An 18,839-nucleotide genomic window follows, 5' to 3' on the forward strand; every position below is an offset into this window, starting at 1 on the left:
GAAAGCACAGAAAGCAGAGAAAGGAGAGAGAGAGAGAGAGATAGAGAGAGAGAGAGAGAGAGAGAGAGAGAGAGAGAGAGAGAGAGAGAGAGAAGAGATTGAGAGAGAGAGAGATATCCTCGTATGACATCAGTACAGCTAATTGTTTATTTGTTCACCTTGTCCATTGCATGTTTACATGTGCCAAATTAGAAGGCTTCTTTTTGAGTGTGGATAATTTCAATTCCCTTGGCAGAACCATGCAAAATATATAATAATTTATCAGTTTGGCCACTACCAAAATTAGAAAAAATCCAGAAAATTGCAGAATGTATTTCCTTTCTTCAGAAAAATAACTGGAAATGAAAGGTAGATTGTATTAAAAAAGTTATCTGACAAAAATATTTTATTAGCAAGATAAAGGAAAATCGAGAATATACCTCTGACTGTTTGATCCAAGCTGGATAGAGATTAATTTATAGGAAATTAAAAGAGAAGAGCTACCAGTAGGAGTAGTAAAAATAGTAGCAGGGTTACAAATATTTATTGAACGCAGACAATTACCAGTGACAACCAGTTCCAAGGCACTGTACAGATCAATATGAACAACAAACTATAAACAGCAACACAACATTGCAAAACGACACACAAAATAAAACAGATAAAAAAAAACAAACAAAAAAACAGATAAACAGCAAGAACCAACAAACACTTATCAAATGAATTCAAGAAAAAGGGGCATATCAAGCCAGAAAGAAAATAGTTTTTTTCAATAAGAATTTGAAACTGCACAGCTGGGAACATAGCGTAAAATGCAGAGGTAAAATGTTTTTAAGAATCCAATTTGTGATGAGTATAATGAGGCAGCAGGCAACATATTCTAGAATAAAACGGGAAAGCAGTAGTGAACTGCGTTTTCCATTCCTAAAGGCAAATGAGGTAGGGAACCATACATAGATTTTCCGAGCACATATATAGTTCTCAAATCCCGATTCTGTACTGCCACAATTTCGTTCAGGATTATTTGGAAAAGTGACATCCAAAATTGTAGTCTGGAAAATAGAATTACCTGAATTAATAAAACATGATGTTCCACTTGTATCAGAGGGCAACGTTGCTAATATTAGATTGATGGCAATGTGCTGCCTTGGCCACTGTATTACTGGTAGGGTGACAGGAAAGCTAACTTTCAAATATGATGCATACGTTCTAGACCAAATCCAATGTTGGTGGCAGGCATAGATAAATATGCCAAAGAAAAGGAAGAGACTCTGAGGAATCATAACTGAGATGCAGATACTGTGATTTGTCTCCATTCAAATGGAGCCAATTGTCCTGCATCCAGAGGTTCAAAACACTACACTGCCCAACCTGTCATGATAATCTGTAAAAATGTGGGTTTCATTGGCATATGATTGACATTCCAGACCAAAGCCCTCCACCACCTGGGCCAAAGCGAGCATACATGTATTGAATAGAAGAGTGGAAAGAGATGAACCTTGATGAGCCCCAGAAGGGACAGAGTGAGAAGCTGATATGAAATTACCAAATTATACTCTCTGAGATCTTTCCTTCAAGAAAGAGAAGATCCAATGAAGATCCTTGATTCATAACATATGTTCCATGTGATGGATATGGATCTCATAGTCTACAGTGTGAACATCTACCGACAAGTCAAATAAAGATAAAGCAGCAGGCCTAACTAAGTCACAATGATCAAAATAGGATTCCTCCAGTAACTAGTTGTTTTGCTACTTCTGTTATATTGAAGCCAGACTTAAATTCTGTAAGGAGTGCATACTTTATCAAGTATGCTGATAGATGAGCAGTAACGTCTGCATCCAAAATGTTTGCCAATAAGAAGGAGGCTTGAGATTAGTCTGTAATTAGTAGGATGAGCAGGAGCAAGTGTAGACTTTTGCAATAGTGATGAAACCACTGCTTCTTTGAAACAGTTAGGGCCCAAATCTGTCTCTAGTTGAGGCATAGATGACAAAAAGAGTAGTAGCAAATGAGTGTATGTGTTTGTATGATTCCATTCTAAGCATAACATTGGGAGTACCTATGCCAAACTTGGAGGGGATTGTGGGAAAAGATAGTTCTACACCTTTGTGCAGTTTGAAAAAAGTGACAGTCAGATGGGGAAGAAAGAGAAAGAGGCTAAAACCAGGGAAGCAAAAGCCTACGAGAGCAAGGTTAAAGAGAGAGATGGGAAAACTACACAATTTTTGACCAACATACGGAAAACCTAAATTGACACACAAGTAAAAGAACACAAGTACAAACATTGTCTGGCAAGTACACACGTACAAACATTGTCTGCCATTGTCTGGCAACCGTCATGGATTCTTTGAGTGGTACTTGAACAATCTATCTTAAGCCAGAAGTGCTATCTATCCCCAAATCACTATAAATAACCCATTGCCTGCAGCCACCATCCTGAAGAAGAGACTCTTTCCAGCACACCCAATGATGGCTAACTTTTGTCCAGGGCCCCTGTCCTGCCAGACTTGTCCTATTACACGTGTCTCATATTTACAAGGTTCATTCATTATGTCTAGTAACCCAAACATGGGGCCCCATATCTTCAGGCCAAGGAATAATTGTTGTAGGTGCATGTTTTTTTTTTGGTTAGGTTTCACTTGATTTTCTGTCATGTAGGAGCACATTAGTGAGAGGCTTCTGCCAAGGTCACTAAGCCAATTGGCTGCAATGATTGTTTAATTGTGATTGTATTTGTTGTTTAACTGTCATAGACCACAGCAAATAGTAACCACATTAAAATATGTTGGCCTGGCATGTTTCGGTTAACATATGCAGTGTGGGACCTTCTTCCTGAGACTAATTGATGGATAGAATCTCAATATCTGAATCAATAGCTTTCCCAGTTGTGGAAAGTAGCGAAGGTCTGAGAACGGTCATAGATGATGCTGAGCTTTCTAGCTGAAGAAGAGTAGCCAAAAGTGTCAGGTGTGAACTGGATCGACAGAGAGAGATGAGAAAGGCTTTTGGCAGGGAAGAAGAGCGACACTGTTTTGGTTGAGTCTAATATCAGAGAGTGTGAGGTCATCCAATGTTTAATGGCAGAGAGACAATTGGACATTTTGATAGATGGATCAGAGGAGAGTTCAAGAAAAGAGAACAAGATTTAGGTGTCGTCCGTAAAGAGTTGGTACAAGAACCCAAAGGAGGAGATTAGTGATGCAAGGGCATAGGTGTAGAGTGCAAAGAGAAGCGGACCAGAGATAGAGCCTTGTGGAACAGTTAGAGGAGTGTTGTGTCTCCAGACACAGACAGAGAATTGATTGGCAATGCGCAAGGAAGGATTCAAACCGGGCAAGGGCTTGATCGCGAATCCAAAGAAGAAAATGTTAAGGAGATCACAGTGACCAACTGTGTCAGAGGTAGCAGACAGGTCAAGGAGAATTAGGATAGTGGATAGGTTGGAGTGCTTAGCAGAGGGGATGAAGTTGGACACAATAATGAGAGCAGCTTCCGTTAAGTGACAGGAGCAGAAATGCGCTTAAAGGGGGTCTTGAAGGTTATGGATGTCTAAGAAATTGATAAGACAGTTGAACACAACCCTTACAAGCAATTTAGGGTTGTGGCAGAAGGGGAAACACAGGGCAAAAGTTAACCGGTAGGTTCGGGTGAGCCCCATGCTTTTTTAGGTGAAGGATAACGTGGATATTTTGAAAACAGAGGGAGAGCAGGTAGAGTCAAAGGACAGGTGGAAGAGTTCAGTGAGGTGAGAGGCCACTAAGGGGGAAATAGGTCATCAGTAGAGCTAGGACTTCATCAGTATTAGTATGAATAAAGTGGGAGATACGAGGCAGAGGATGATGATAGAGTAGGCAGAGTGTAAAATGTAGGAGGAGGGCGTGTGAGGAAGGTTAAGAGAGAGTCTCTAATGTTGGATTTTTTTGCAGTAAAGTATTCAGCTAGTTCATTTGCTGTGAGAGTGCAGTTGATAGACATAGACTTAGGAGTAGTGAGCTTAGGATGCCCTGTAGCCGGTGAGAATGGTTGGAGTAGGAGTATATGAGGGTTAGGTAGAAATCCCTTTTCGCTCTATCAAGAGTTGCAGGTCCTCATGTGAGTGGGTACGCCTCCATTTCCACAGCAGTCAACGCAGGTCTGTGTGGGGAGAGGATATGAATGGGGTGACCCATGGATGTGGATGCTGAGACTTAGGGCTGAAAGTAAGCAGTGGGAAGTGAGAGTATAATGAGTCATACAGTAGGGATTGGAAGCTGAAGAAGACAGTGTTGGTGGAAGAGGCATTGGGTGTGAAGGGGGAGAGTGAGAACTGTAGGTCAGAGAGAAAGGGGCAATGGCGGAAGGTTTACATTTCCATTCAGTAATAGAGGAAGCAAGTGGTGAGGAAAGGTCACATGCTGGATAGGAGATGGTGGTGGAAACAAGTGAGTGATCTTATATGGATGGTGTGAAAGCAGTATTAGTGTTTGAGAGAGTGGTGGAAATGAATACGAAGTCCAAACAGTTACCCCCTGTGTCGGTAGATAAGTTATGGATAGAATAGAAAGTGTGGTCGTTAAGAAAAGACTGAAGTTCAGATTTCTGAGAAGTAATTGGAGAGGGAAGGATACAGTTACCGAAGAGAATGAGGTGATGCTTAGTGGAAAGGGAATCAAAGAGTTGCCCAAGATCATCAAAGAATGGTCCAGTGGGACCAGTCGGCAATAGATGGAGATGATGTGAACTAAGTGAGGCAGAGTAACAGTAGAGATGGTGAATTCAAAAGAGGTAGGAGAGGATGTAGCACTGGAGATTTGTAAGGCATTGAGCCGGGAAGAGAGTGGATGTCCGATGCCTCCACCTCTGCCAGTCAGTTGAGGAGAGTAATTTGAGCACATTAACACTGTTGAAAGGAATTATCTTGTTTTATGCCAATCCTACATTCATTCCACTACCAGTGCCATAAGGAATATGTATGTGTTCTCAGTGTACATGCAGCACCAGTTAACACAGTTGATTTACCTGCTGAGAATGGTAGAAATGCTTCTTTCTTCACAAACTGGCCTTCTGAATCAAGAAAATGCTCTGGATAAAACTCTTTAGGTTTTGCAAAGTGAGCTTCATCCTGCAGCACAGATGCCAAGAGGGGGATGATGAGAGTTCCCTGTGTAGGACATAGATGTTAAAATAGGTAAATATTGATTATACATAAAAAAAAATCCAGTCTCTACTACCCCAAAATACGTATTCATGTGTAAAGATGGATTTCTCAAATGTGGCCTTGTGGACAGATTTCAGGAGTCCACCCTAGTTATAGTGAACAGGGGAACCCTGGGAGTTTAGCCAAACCCAATCAAGGTAAGCGTGGAGCGTTGGCAAGGCTAAGTCTCAGGAGAGGTGAGTAGTGTTAGGTGTCCGCAAAGTGAGCACACAAATTCTTTATTTATTATGGGCCCCGAAACACTAGGAAAATAAATCAAGCAGGTAATAATATCACACAACACTCTAAACATAAACATTTACAATCACCTTTGGTTATAACAATGCACACAATTCACCTATGTACCTGAAAGGGGAGGCAAGTAGTTAAGCTATTGGATAACCAATCCAAAGGAATTGGAGCCCTCACTTTTCAATCCAACCCTAAGTTGAATGGGGCTTTGTGCCCAAAAATCAAAAAGATGCTTGAGGAGAGGGGCTAAAGTTAACACATGTATCTGTGGGGACAAATAAGGTTACAGAAGACTTCTCCAGAGGTTTACAGCTAAATAAAGTACTTTGACTATCTTTTAGAACATCTTTTGAAATAAACTTTTAAAAAGCGTTGGAATGGAAAATAAATCAAAGTTCTTCACAAACTTTACATTGGAGGCACCAGTAAGTATTGTGACTACTCACCGCCCTTACTCTGATTTTCTCAACGGACTTGGCAGGTCAAATGGGGGTCTCTGCAAGGAGGTTTCAGAGCCGATCCAGGAGCTGAGTGCAATCCTTTCCAGTGATTAAATGCAGCAGGCACTGATGCAGGGCTCTTCATGACACTCTGCCGGACGAGTGATGGCTGGTTCCAGCGAGGGTCCCTGCACACAGACTACAGCAGGCATCTCTCCAGTCAAAAACAAAGGAAGACTTCCAGATCAGGATCCCTGGATATTGGGATGCTGAAACATGGCAGGGGGGTGACGTGTAGGACTAGCTGGCGACTATCAAAGTTCCGAGGAAAAATGCAGAGTGGAGATGCTTCTAGAATAGTAGCTGAAAACAGAGCTGGCTCATTCAGGGACACTTCCGAAGGCTCCAGGCTGCAGGATCCTGAGAAGGCATTTAGAATAGCTGCTCCCACCAGTCCAAAGGGTAGAAGCACCAGCAATGATCTTCTGAGATCAGGTAGTCCAGCAGGGCTTTTGCCGGGACAGCAGCAAGAATGGTCGCCAGACCTCTTCAGGATTTGTCCTTGTGTCTTCTATAGTCTGCGCAGCTACACAGGATACTTGGATCCTCTTCTGATTTGCTGGAATGACTGCCGGACTAATCTTCCTATCCAAAATGCAGGTAAGTGATCAAACCCAGCCCTCCAATAGCAAGGATCTGCACCAATCATGCACACCAGCAGTAGTTCCATTCAGGGACCAGTGTGGGCCTGACTCATGCATGCAGAGTAGACTCACTGGCACCAGTTTTCGGACTGGGACCAGACAGTCCCAGCCTACTTCCTGGGCCCATACACATGCTATACAGTAGCCCATGAAAACAGCAGCTTTCTCAGGCAAATGCATGCCTTGAAATGTAATTCCTGACCTGTGAAGGCAGGGAGAAGGGAGAAGGTGAAAGAATAAAATGGCCAAAGAACAAGTGAAACATATCCTGGCACATCCATCTTTGGCCACTATCCACTGTTAGTAGCTGAGCACAGTAAACATGAATGTGCTAAGTAAAAATATAGCAAAAATGGTTAACATGTATCTACTGCCAACTGCCTTTCTTTAGGCACTGTGACAAATCGTGGGAATTTGTCCCGTTTACTCCAAGGGGGAGGGACCCCTCCGTGAGGCTAGGGAGGTGAGCCTGCTCTGCAACACCCTCTCTAAGGGTGGAGGCAAGCAGGACATCACCGGGAGAGACTCCCACTGTGGCGAAAGGACTCGCGTTCCTGTGAGGAACTCCATAAAGAACATCCCAAAATTACCTCTTTAGGTATACACTGCAAAGTCTTAAATGAAGAGAGAACAAGTATGTGTTATTGTCAGGAAGAAACTGTGAATATCCCTTTAAATGGCAAACTCCATTTAACTGAGACGAGGAGGATGTACACTGGGGAAGGCCCACAGCTAAGTAATACCTGAGAGGGAATAAGACAGTGAATTCAGAAAAGCCTGCGAGTTACAAAACTGCTCACATACCGAAACCCGAGAGCTAGATGCTCAGTTGGAGTGAGAGAGGAACGAAGAGTGGTGGCGTAACCACACAGATATCGTGGTGGACCGACGGAAACTATGATAAAACCACTACACGGTTGGAACCATGTAACATCCCATTATCTGAAGCACTGGATGGACATCCTAAAGGAAGATACGGAGTACGAAGCATTGACGGAATAAAGGAAGCCGGACAAGCAGAGAAGACCAATCCCGAAAAGAGAGAAACCCCAGTGATGTTATTCCCGAGAGTAACAGGTAACAAGGAAAACAGGAGACCTAGGAGGGAGATAGATAATCGTTATGGGACTACTCATACTCAGTCCATTCAAAATAACAAGATTATAACATGGAAAGCAAGAGAAGCAAATGGGAATCATTATGGCACTACTTATACTCGTCCCATTCAAGTAACAAAACTATAACAGTGAGAGCAAGTGAAGTCAGTGAGAATTATTATGGGACTACTTATACTCATCCCAGTCAAGATAATGAGATTATAACCCTGAAAGCGAGTATTGTTATAGGAATACTAATGCTTGTCGCAGCATCTTGAAAGATCTTGTGCACAAATGAAAAAGTTACCCAAACAGGTAACAAGTAAAAAACAAAAGGGAAAAATAGACCCTGGGTTTCCACATAAACACTCTTAATGCAGTTTCACAGTGGCCTATTACATCTCTGTGAGTAGTTCACATCTTAAATAAGATGCAGTCCATAAACAGAAAAAACATAATTCAAGTCAGGTTCCAAATAAGCAGCCTAACAGCCAGTGTAAGAACCAAACAAATAAATAAGAGCTTCAGCTTGATTCCCAAACATTCCCAATGTGTTTTGGATAGACAATTCTATCCATCATCAGGGGATAAACTGCTGCTATTCAATATTAGCCTACAAGAGACATTTTATAAGTTTTAGTGATTCAAAAGTAGTGCTTACATTTGGATCATTGATCATAACTAGTGATTCAAAGAGCTTAAGACACTAGTACCCTATCAAACTGATCATGCCGAATTCCAAGTATCCCAAAGCACAGGGACCCAAACAAAAAATCATACATCAGGTCTCTGTTTGCTCTCACAAAGCATCTACATGCTGGCAACAGGTTTTCCTCATACCCCACACCTACAAGCAATGGTTCAAGCAATCTTTAGTCCAAATTAGCCCTTCAAAGGATCTAAACAAAAAAGGAATCAAATTAAGTACCATCACCACCCTTGCGCCCCATTGCCCTAGTCAGTGTGCTGCCAACCTGTCACCTACCTGAAACTTCGTAACTGGCCATGAAGCATAGAGCTGGTATTGACCAGCTCCATGCTGCATGCTCTGAATATAAAGCCGATGTTTTCCCGAACATCTGGCGGAACACTTCTGCTCCCTGTGGTGCGTGAATGTGGCAGCAATCTTTGAATATCATTCATTTGAATACGATCATGTTAATATGGACTCAATATGTCCTCGAAATGAATGTAACTGCTCACAATCTAAAGGATCGTTCATTTTACATAATTCACATCACTTTAAATTCTCCAAGTTCTGCAGGCAAAGCACAACTTCACGTGCAAACAGTGTAAGTCTGAACATCTTCAATTTCCATGATTTGGGTCACCCACCTTTCAATTTGCACGGTTCAAAAACACACCATGCGACAATGATCATATATTATACTGGCCAATATTGCACAGACTCAAAGAGCATCCATAAATATCTTTGCTTACACCTTGCAAGCCAATATCCTTTGCATACTCCCTTTCTGCTATTGACTTAGTTCACTACCTTTGATCTAAAATCTCTTCTATAAGTGACACTCTCACAGCTCTCCTCCCTCTCCCTTCCCAACCCCCTCTGTGTCCATTAAATCTCCTTGCTACCTCTTTTATGCTCCACTACTTCTCCGCTTCCTCTCCTATTGCATTAGCACCCATCCTTCGTAGTCCAAGCTCATCTTGTGCTAATATCGACTCTATTACTCAACAAATGGTCAATGACGTATTCTCAATCACTTGCCCATATCCTTTAGAGCTCTTCAACTTCTCTCTCCCCACTGGACTCTTCCCTGCCTCCTTCAAATCTTCAACTGTCTTACCCCTATTGAAGTGACCCTCTGCTGACCTAAATGTCCGAGCACACTATCGCTCAATTTCTTGGAGATTCATTTCAATCTGGCTTCCATGGTAAACACTCCCCCGAGACTGCAGTCATGCAGGTCTTCAACTTTTTCTCTAATACTCACCACTCCAAATTTTCTTCCATAGTCATCCTTTTGGGCCTTTCTGCCCCATTTGATACTGTCAACCACTCCTCTCTCCTCCTCACTCTCCAAGACCTTGCTCTTATGCGGATTGCCTCCTACCTAGAGGTTCGATCATTTAAATATTTTGGAACTTGCAAAGCTCTGATCCCACACATCTCCCTGACAGTGTCCCCCAAGATCAGTCCTTGGACCTCTGATCTTCACTCTCTATTCATCTGCCCTAGAAATACCTCTCATCTTTGGCTTTCACTATGACCTTTTTGCTGATGACACCCACATATGTATCACCTTTCCCTTCTTCACCCCAGTCATCTCAGGGCAGATTACAAACTGTCTCACTGCAATTTGGCACTGGATGGCTCTCCACTGACTCATGATGAACTTTTCAAAAACTGAAGTCATTTTGACTCCCAGTTTCAAATGCCAGTCCTCCCTGCCCTTCCTTCTACTATCTCCTTCCTGCCTGAACTTCTTGCTCCCTCACCCATGGCTCACAAACGTGGGGTCCTCTTTGATAGCAACCTATGCTTAATTCATCACTACCACTGTGTGCTCTACTCACATTAACCTCGTCAACATTTGGACAATTCTTCCTTTTCTTACTAACCACTGTACAAAAACTCTAATCTCCACTATTGTGCTCAGCAAACTGGGGTATTTTTGAAGCCTACTCCTTAGTCTTCCTCTCTACTCCTTCCGCCCTCTAGACAAAATCGGCATCTTTGCTTCCCGCACCATGTACAAGATCCCCATATCCTCCGCCACTTCTACCTACGAACAACATGCTAGTTGGCTGTCCATGTACAACCACTCTATTTTTAAATTCCAGTTATCAATGGTCTTTCTCCTAAGTACCTGTTTGATTGTATCTAAGTTTACTCACCATCTTGGTCCCTCTGTGATTCCTCTGAACTCAACCTCATTGTCATGTATCCTCCCAGTTCCTCTTCTCCCATCTGCTCTTTCTCCCTACTTGCCCCACTCCACTGGAACCCACTGTCCACAATAATTAAAGCAAGATGAAGCAGTGATGCCTAATAATGTAATTGTGTATATTTAATTAGTGCTCATCTTTAGTTTGAAGCACTTGTCCCCTTCGGTTAATGGGCCTCATTACGACTTTGGAGGCAGCCATGGCGCTATTAGCATCGTGGCTGCCTCCAAAATCGTGTCTGGGTGCGATCTGGTGGAGTGGGGACTTACAGGGACATTCCGCCCATGGCAGACCCGGTAAGTCCCCATTCCAAATGCCATTCCCCATTCCCATTTGAGCCCCCATAGGGCTCAATTGGAATGGGCAAGGCGCTAATTACGGGCCTGCTGATAGCAGGCCCGTAAATAGCTGCCTGGTCCCATTACGGGCCCCATAAGGGACGTGTGATCCGACCACATGTCCCTTGCGGTTCCCGTTAAGGGACCTCGGAATTGGGCAGTAGGGATTACCGGTAGAGGTCTCCTTACCGGTGCTCGGTATCCCTTACCGCCCACCTTGGAATGAGGCCCAATGTTACCATTGCACCTGTTCTCTTTTATACATTTTGTTTCTGTTTGTTTTGTTTTGTTTTGTCCCTTGTATATGTCCTAATTTTGTGACACCCTTATAAAGTTGTACACTACTTGTTCTCATCTTTATGCTTTTGTACAGCCACCCTTCAGGTACCCTGCATGGGAATGTGTCCGTCATCTGTAAATGCGTTTTTGTAAGTCTTTTCTGATTGAAATTGACATCAATGTGTATAGGCATTACATAAATAAACAATCAATCAAATATTTAGAAATAGAAAAATACAAATGAACACTCAATAAAAACACACTGGGCCTCATCACGAGTTGGGGTGTAGCCCTTAAATGCGGCGGTGATGGTATTATCACCACATTTAAGGGCTGGCCCTATCACGAGTTGGACGCTAAATAGGCTGTTTTTACCTCCAGCTTTTTTTCTGGAGGTGAAAACCCCATTTAGCGCCCTGTATTACCGCTGGCTGTATTAGCGGGGGTATTAGCACTGTAAATGCCCCATTGGATCCAATGGACCCAATGGGGAATGGTGATTTACTGTTAATGCCCAGCCCGTGATCTGGCGGTAATACTGCCAGAACGGTGGGCGCTAGCGCTATTACAGTTGGGCAGTATTACAACCGGGATACCACCCAACTCGTGATGAGGCCCTTGGATTTTTAAATGTAAATCTGAAATCTATCCAAATGTTTGCAGGTACTACAATTTACATACAAAAAATATTATTAGTGCTTTGTGAGGAACTAGAGATGCGAGACAGACACAAAGGCAGAGGTTTCTCACAAAGGGCATCATGATATGATATGATATGATATGATATGGCATTTGTAACGCGCCTATACACAAGTGTTTCAAGGCGCGACGAGGCAGGGAGGGGGGAACAAGGGGAAGACAGACAACGATCCTACTAGGCCAGGTGTCATTCAGACCGCGCAAGTGCAGGGGTAGGGTGAAGGGAAAAAGTGCAAGGGGAAGGGGGGGGGGGAAGTGCAGTACAAATAAGTAGAATAGAGATAAAATAATAAATAAATAGGGCCAGCTGGTGGCAAGTGCAAGGTAAGTGCAGACAAGGGCTGGGGGGGGGGGCTGTAGGGATACAGAGACAGTCCCGCAGTGCAGGGGTTGCCAGGGAGGCAGTGCAAGTAAAGAGTGAGGACAATTTGGGCGGTATCCCAACTGGGATACTGCCCAACTTTATTTGCATTACCACCCACCCATCCGGCGGTATTACAGCCGGATCACAGGTTGGGTGGTAAACATTATTCCCCATTTCTCATAGGGTCCTTTGGACTCAATGGGGAGCATCATGCAGTAATTGCACCGGAAATAAGAATTTTTCCAGCGTGTTTACCCCAAGCTCTGAGCTGGGGGTAAACATGCCATACTCATGATTGGTTGGATCTTTGAATGCGGCGGTAACCCTTTTACCACCACATTTAAGAGCTACCGCCCAATTTGTGATGAAGCCCAAAATGCCATTTTATTAAATAAGGAGATTTTTCCCTAGCCTTACAAGGATGTCATGTTACTTCCTAACAATCACGAGTTGGACATTATGCCGCCTGTATTACCGCCCAACTGTAACAGCTTTAGGACCAGCCGGTCAGGCATTATTAGCGCTGGATCATGGGTTGGGCTTTTACGGTAAATCCCCATACCCCATTGTGTCCACTGGACATAAAGGGGTATTTTCGATGTAAACATTGCGCGCTAATACATCTGGCGGTAATTGTGCCAAACAGGGTGTCAAATAAGATTTTTACCTACATAAAAAACCTAGAGGTGACACAGCCTACTTAGCGCCCAACTTGTGATCAAGCCAGCCCTTAAATTCGGCTGTATTACTGTTACCACAGAATCTAAGGGTTACCGTCCAACTCGTGATGAGGCCTTAAAACTAAAGAAAAATGACCTGGTGTCCATAAAGTATCTGACCATCACACTAATGTACTCAAAAAAATGATACAAGGTCACAAAAGAGCAGATCATTTCAATCTCAAAAGCATTAGAAAATAGTCCTTGGGACTAGGGTCAGACTCCCTTTCCCTGGATCAATTCAGGAATACCTTGAGCAAAGTTCAAGTTCTAGAAGGTTCTGTACAATAACCAAGTTTCATTCAACATGGCACAAAATGTATTTTCCATACAATAGATCCTTGCACTTGGCAAAGTTAATATATCTCTTCCAAAGGTGTGTCCAAAAATCAAAGCAACTATTAATTTTCCACAGTCTCTGGCTTGGCAAAACAAACATATTTTCCTCATAACATAGAACAAATGTTCTTTCTCAAAGGTCAAGAAATTGCTAGCACATCATCCTTCTTCAAAAGAAACACTCCAGTCAGGATAGCTTAATAATCATACTATTTCTTTAAATACTGCGCGCTAATACATCTGGCGGTAATTGTGCCAAAACAGGGAGTCAAATAAGATTTTTACCTACATAAAAAACCTAGAGGTGACACAGCCGACTTAGCGCCCAACTGTTGCATTCTGAAATGCAACAGTTCAACAAGACAATGGAGGTCCTTACGACCTTGGAGGTAGCCATGCCGCTATTTGTGGCATAGCTACCCCCCATTCCGGATACCGGGTCTGGGTTCCTGCAATGGGGAAATACCGGGCCATTCAGACCTTGGAGGACCCAGTATTTCCCCATTCCAGGAACCCATCCCCATTCGAGCCCACATAGGGCTCAATAGGAATGGGGAGCATGCTAACAACGGGCCCCTTAATAACGGGCCCATTGTTAGCATGCTGGACCGCTCGCGGGACCCGCTAAGGACGCCTGGTAAAACCAGGCATCCTTAGCAGGTCCTGCAAGCGGAACTTATAATGAGGCGGTAGGGGGTTAACGGGGCCGGCAGCTCTACCGGCCCCGTTAACCCCCTACTGCTAAGATCGGAATGACCGGTAAATATCATGGATTTACCACTTCTTTGTCACCACACCTCTGTACCACAACCACAGTACTTTGAATCATCTTCTTGTTTCCTTGTATACTCACCTGCAAGGACTAACTACTATTGGTCCCTTCCCTGGTTCACTTGCCTGCCAGGATAAAACTAATACTCCTGCTACTACAATTGTATTCTGTGGTAATGCGTGTTTCAAAACCTTCCACATCAGGATCCTAAATGAGGAGGTTTGAACAAATACTGCTTCTCTTTATAGTCTCCTGACTCTTAACAAAAGTGGGTTACAGCTCTTGCCAAATTGGTATTGTTTCTACATTATTCTTGGATCGCCTTTTGGCTGTAGGCAATGCAGGTTACAGTTCTCTCCCCCTTGGTCTTTTATACAAGGAGGGCTTTGCTCCTGTGGCCCTATCATGTTTATGCAACCTCTTGGCTGCAGGCAATGCAGGTTTACAATTGTCCCCTAACTGGAATTCCTTGTTAGGAGAGTTGTGCCCAGTTTGCCTTGGTATCACTGTTCTGCGGATTTGTCGATGCAGGTTAGAATTACCTTTCTTCCTTCTGAGGCAATCCCAGCACCTCAGATTGTCTCTGCTCCAGCTATTCCTTCCACGTCCCTCCCCATCAACTGCAACTCATTTCTGAGTTTAAATGTCCCGCTCAGATGTGTTGTTCTACGACATCTATGCCACACATTCTGTTTAATAGCAATTTTGATCCTTATTAACTCTGAACTCTCTTCCTTGTCTCAGTACCACATGCATTATGGATCCTGAAGTCTATTGTGGTTTTGTCTTTTTTTTTTTTTTTTTTTACTGCTTTGTAAACTGCAAGTCATAATTAGGGGATGTCATGAAAAGGGTTTGTGATTTTAACATTTGAGTAAGGACCTCTACCTAAGAATCATGACAGTTAAATGATGTCTTATTTAATTCCTGAAATCCCAAAGTACAAACCGTAATCTGTTCAGATTACTGTTGCTGAAAGGAGGAGCTTGCATTGAAAATGCACTCTGTAACATGCAACATTCACAGAGTTTTCGGCAGAGTTTGTCAGTCTGTGCAGCAAGCTCAGAAGCAGTCTGTCTACTGTGCCTGCTGGTGAAAGGAAGCGCTTTCATTGAAAATGCGCTCTGTAACGTGCATCATTCAGAGTTTTCGGCAGAGTTTGGCAGTCTGTGCAGCAAGCTCTGAAGCAGCCTGAAGCAGTCTGCCTACTGTGCCTGCTGGTGAAAGGAGGAGCTTCCATTGAAACGGCCTCTGTAACGCAGAGCGTTCACTGAGTTTTCGGCAGAGTTTGGCAGTGTGTACAGTCTATGTCTGGAGGTGTGTGGAAGAGCACCCACACAGACTGCTACCAATGGATGAAGAAGCAGGGAACGACGATGTTTATATGGACCTTGACTCACATGTAACCAAAGAGGTGAAGACTGCGTACCTGAGAACTTTTAGTATCCATGCATGCCCCTCTTCAGTAGCGCCAGCTCATCCTAATTCCAACCTGATTGTTTGGCCTGATAAGGACAAGGCTTAGGTGCCCTCCAGTTCAACATCAGTGTAACCATTGGAGCGAGTACAGCAGCACTCCTTGACAATCTAAATGGAGCCGGCCAGGCTAAGGGAGTTGTATACACAAACATTTGTAGGCCCAGCAACTGTAGTACTAAAGGCCCCACGGAGGACAATATTTTAGGACTGGACACACTGCCCACCAAGGAACATACTGCACACACCATAGCCAATAAAATGGACAGAGCGGGGCGATGCCCACCATCTGGCGACTCCGACCTCTTTATTGGTAGTTAGTGAGGAATCCGCAAGGCTGGGAGCTCTTTTACTTGGCTCTGAAGCTGCTCTTCAGCAGAATAAGATAAAAAACGATGGGGTAGCCAGCAAAAACTCCTCCCCCCAAAAGAAAAACACAGGGCCTCATTACAATAGTGCCGGTCCGGAATCAACAGTGTTGGTAAGCCTACCGGCACCGTTGTTTCCGGACTGGCACAATACAACTCTGCGGGCGGGTGCTGTCTTGCCCACCATATGGGACTCCATGGGAATGGGGTCTAACAAAATTGCCACCGCCTGACTTCCTGGCCGCCAGGCTTGGAATAGCCCGGTGGCACTGGGAAGTCAGACACTGGCAATGTTTTTTGGGTCCAGCGGCAACACACCGATTTTACCGGCACGGTTCCCGCCGGACCCGTAATGAGGCCCACGGTCTCCTTAAAACATCCTTCCACAGTTTATTTAACAGAGCTACCGCAAACCCTGAGTTGGGCCCAAGTCTGGACAAGGAGACGTGCCTGGAGCATTTGAACCTCCCGGATAGACTGCTTCTACAGAAGCCATTAAACTGCCCACACAAGCCCCTTCAACAGCAGAATAATTTTGTGACAACATGGGGACTGGAAAAGAGTGTACCTACGAAAAACCCAATTAAACATCCTTCCAAAAATATCTCATAACCGAGAGGGTTAATGTCAGTGAGTTTGGTAGCCCACCAATGCTTTTTCTATAGAAAACCTTCACTAGGCAGTACGCAACCTAGTCAAGACGGCGCAAAACTGCAAGTTGAAAAAGAGGTTTTGGATCGTGTCTTACTTGACAGTACCATCTTAATAGATCCCGGCATTGCTCTGGCCATGTGCTCAACTCCTGCAGGGTTTAATATCAGCACTGTTCAACCCTCTGAGGCACCCAACTCAATACACCCCAACTAAAGAATACCTGCAAGGTTGTGCTACCAATCTAGGGATATCGCATCAGTGGCTGGCTGAACCTAATAACCGCTATGAGGCGCAACCTGGAAATCTAACATAGCAAGAAAATGATAGAGCGGCCAAAATATCTAGCCCTAGCTGCTTGTTGAATGGATCTAATAAAAGACTTAGAATCTCATCAGTTCACAACAAACCAAATACAGTGGCCTTGCCGGGGTGGACCACTCCACCTCCACCGAGTTGATGACTCCAGCAGCCCATGACCCAGTCATCTATGCCAACAGTCGACCTTCCCGAAATGATATTGACGTTAGTACTATTGTGGCCTATCTGTCACCTTGGCACCCTTCATTAAGTTGTACGAGAATATAGGGGACCAATTGAAAGACCAAAGTACACTTATCGCCATGATGCATTCTAAGATGCTATTCATAGAAGTATTAATCACCGGCATCCAAAACAACCTGCACCATTGTTCAGCCCAGGTCTCTAACGTGCTGCACAGCATACTAGTCAAGGTCAAAAACAAAAGAAGAGTATCTGTTAAGAAACCGAACCATCTGAACTCCTCAGAGTACAAGCCAATGTATCAGGCCGCCATCAACAATCATGACCAGTATGGCACATTGCCTTAGGCTGAAACGCGGAAGGAGGGCCAATTCGCTTCAAGCTTGATGAAGCCAGGACTGTCAGCCCAGCTCAAACCTATAACACTATGCCCAGAGCTGGAGCAGAATTGGAGGCCTTCGGGCCAGTCTATCGAGCATCAGCCTTTTACTGATGGCCCGGACTGCCTGGCAACTCAAAGTATCGATACTGATAGGTTAAATGATGAAGATCTCTGCCCTCAAATTTCAACAAGAGGGTTGATCAAAGAGGGAATCCCTTGTCAGATCAACACAACCTATGCAAAGGATTTTGACATCTTTAAAAAAAAAACAGAAGGGCCAAAAGACACAGCAATCATCTCTGTGAAGTCAGCACAGACCTCAAAGAAGCCCCCAAAATTAATGCAAAGACCATCCAAAATAAAGAGGTTTCACAGAAAAAAACAAAGAGCCCGCTCCCGAAACAAAAATCTAACGGGAGTAGCACCTTCATAATAAATCTAACCATGCCCAAAAAAGGACTCACCACCACAGAGTGGTAATCCAATAGGTCGGCCCTTTACTCGTACGCCAAAGGAATCCGCCTCACAATACTCAGCAAGTGGATCAATAGCAAGATCAACTGAACGCATCAACAAGGACTTACTGGATCTTTCCACCTATACGGTGACCGAAGGGGAGGAGACAATAGATTCCTACATCCAAGAGGACGAGCCAGCTGACATTTCTTAGGATTCCTCAGAAGAGACTGTCAGGCAAGGAAATGACGATGAGCCTCTCACTGCTAAAACCAAATTACCTTGTAAACATCCCTAGTCCCTCCCATGAGAACATCATAAAGGCAACCTGACAGCAAAGCCGAGACCTCTGAGACTCCAACAACTCTCTTTAAGGAAGGAAGTGATTTAACTGGATCCTCGGAGGCCCTTGAGAGGGCCACCCATAGTCATCTCCTGTAATTCTGACATGACCAATAACACCTGCCACGCAAACCCAAACGAACCAAGAAGAATACAGTTCCTAGAAGAGTGAAACATCTTTGGCTACCTCACGACAATGTGGAGAGCTTCGAAGAACGGGAAGGAAACGCCCCTGTGAGATCAGGGGATAAAGCTCTTACACCTAGGGAGAGTGCCACATCAAAAGAACCAAGAGTAGTACAATCTTCCCCCTTCACAACAATGGAACAAAGAGGGCGAGAATTACTCCAAAGAGCTAAAACCCTGACACCCAAAGCAAATGAAGAAAAAAACTTGAGGGGCTTGCCTCAAAATGCAAGTAGAAATCCTCACGGAACGAGACCCCAAGTTATGAACAGCTTACAACTAGAGAGAATACTACTCCTAAAAAACATCCTACATCTGCTTCTTCACGTGCCCAGTCTTAGGCTTTTGAGATGTAATGACCTGAACATCCGTGATTCCCTGAAGAAGCAAGGTTAGACAAGGT

The 18,839-nt window shown here is 44.0% G+C and overlaps 1 protein-coding gene across 2 annotated transcripts in view; it reads right to left on the reverse strand.

Moving 5' to 3' along the window:
- Positions 1-18,839, reverse strand: part of LOC138453177 (cytochrome P450 2K6-like) — an 825,478-nt gene that overhangs the window by 190,584 nt on the left and 616,055 nt on the right. For both annotated transcript variants that reach the window (XM_069605776.1, XM_069605774.1), the window contains one exon: positions 4,981-5,122. In XM_069605776.1, coding sequence (XP_069461877.1) covers positions 4,981-5,122 — 142 coding nt within the window. The remainder of the gene's footprint in view (positions 1-4,980; positions 5,123-18,839) is intronic.

Source organism: Ambystoma mexicanum, chromosome 4p (genome assembly GCF_040938575.1).
Source record: "Ambystoma mexicanum isolate Mex_15411 chromosome 4p, UKY_AmexF1_1, whole genome shotgun sequence".
Classification (NCBI taxonomy): Eukaryota; Metazoa; Chordata; class Amphibia; order Caudata; family Ambystomatidae; genus Ambystoma; species Ambystoma mexicanum.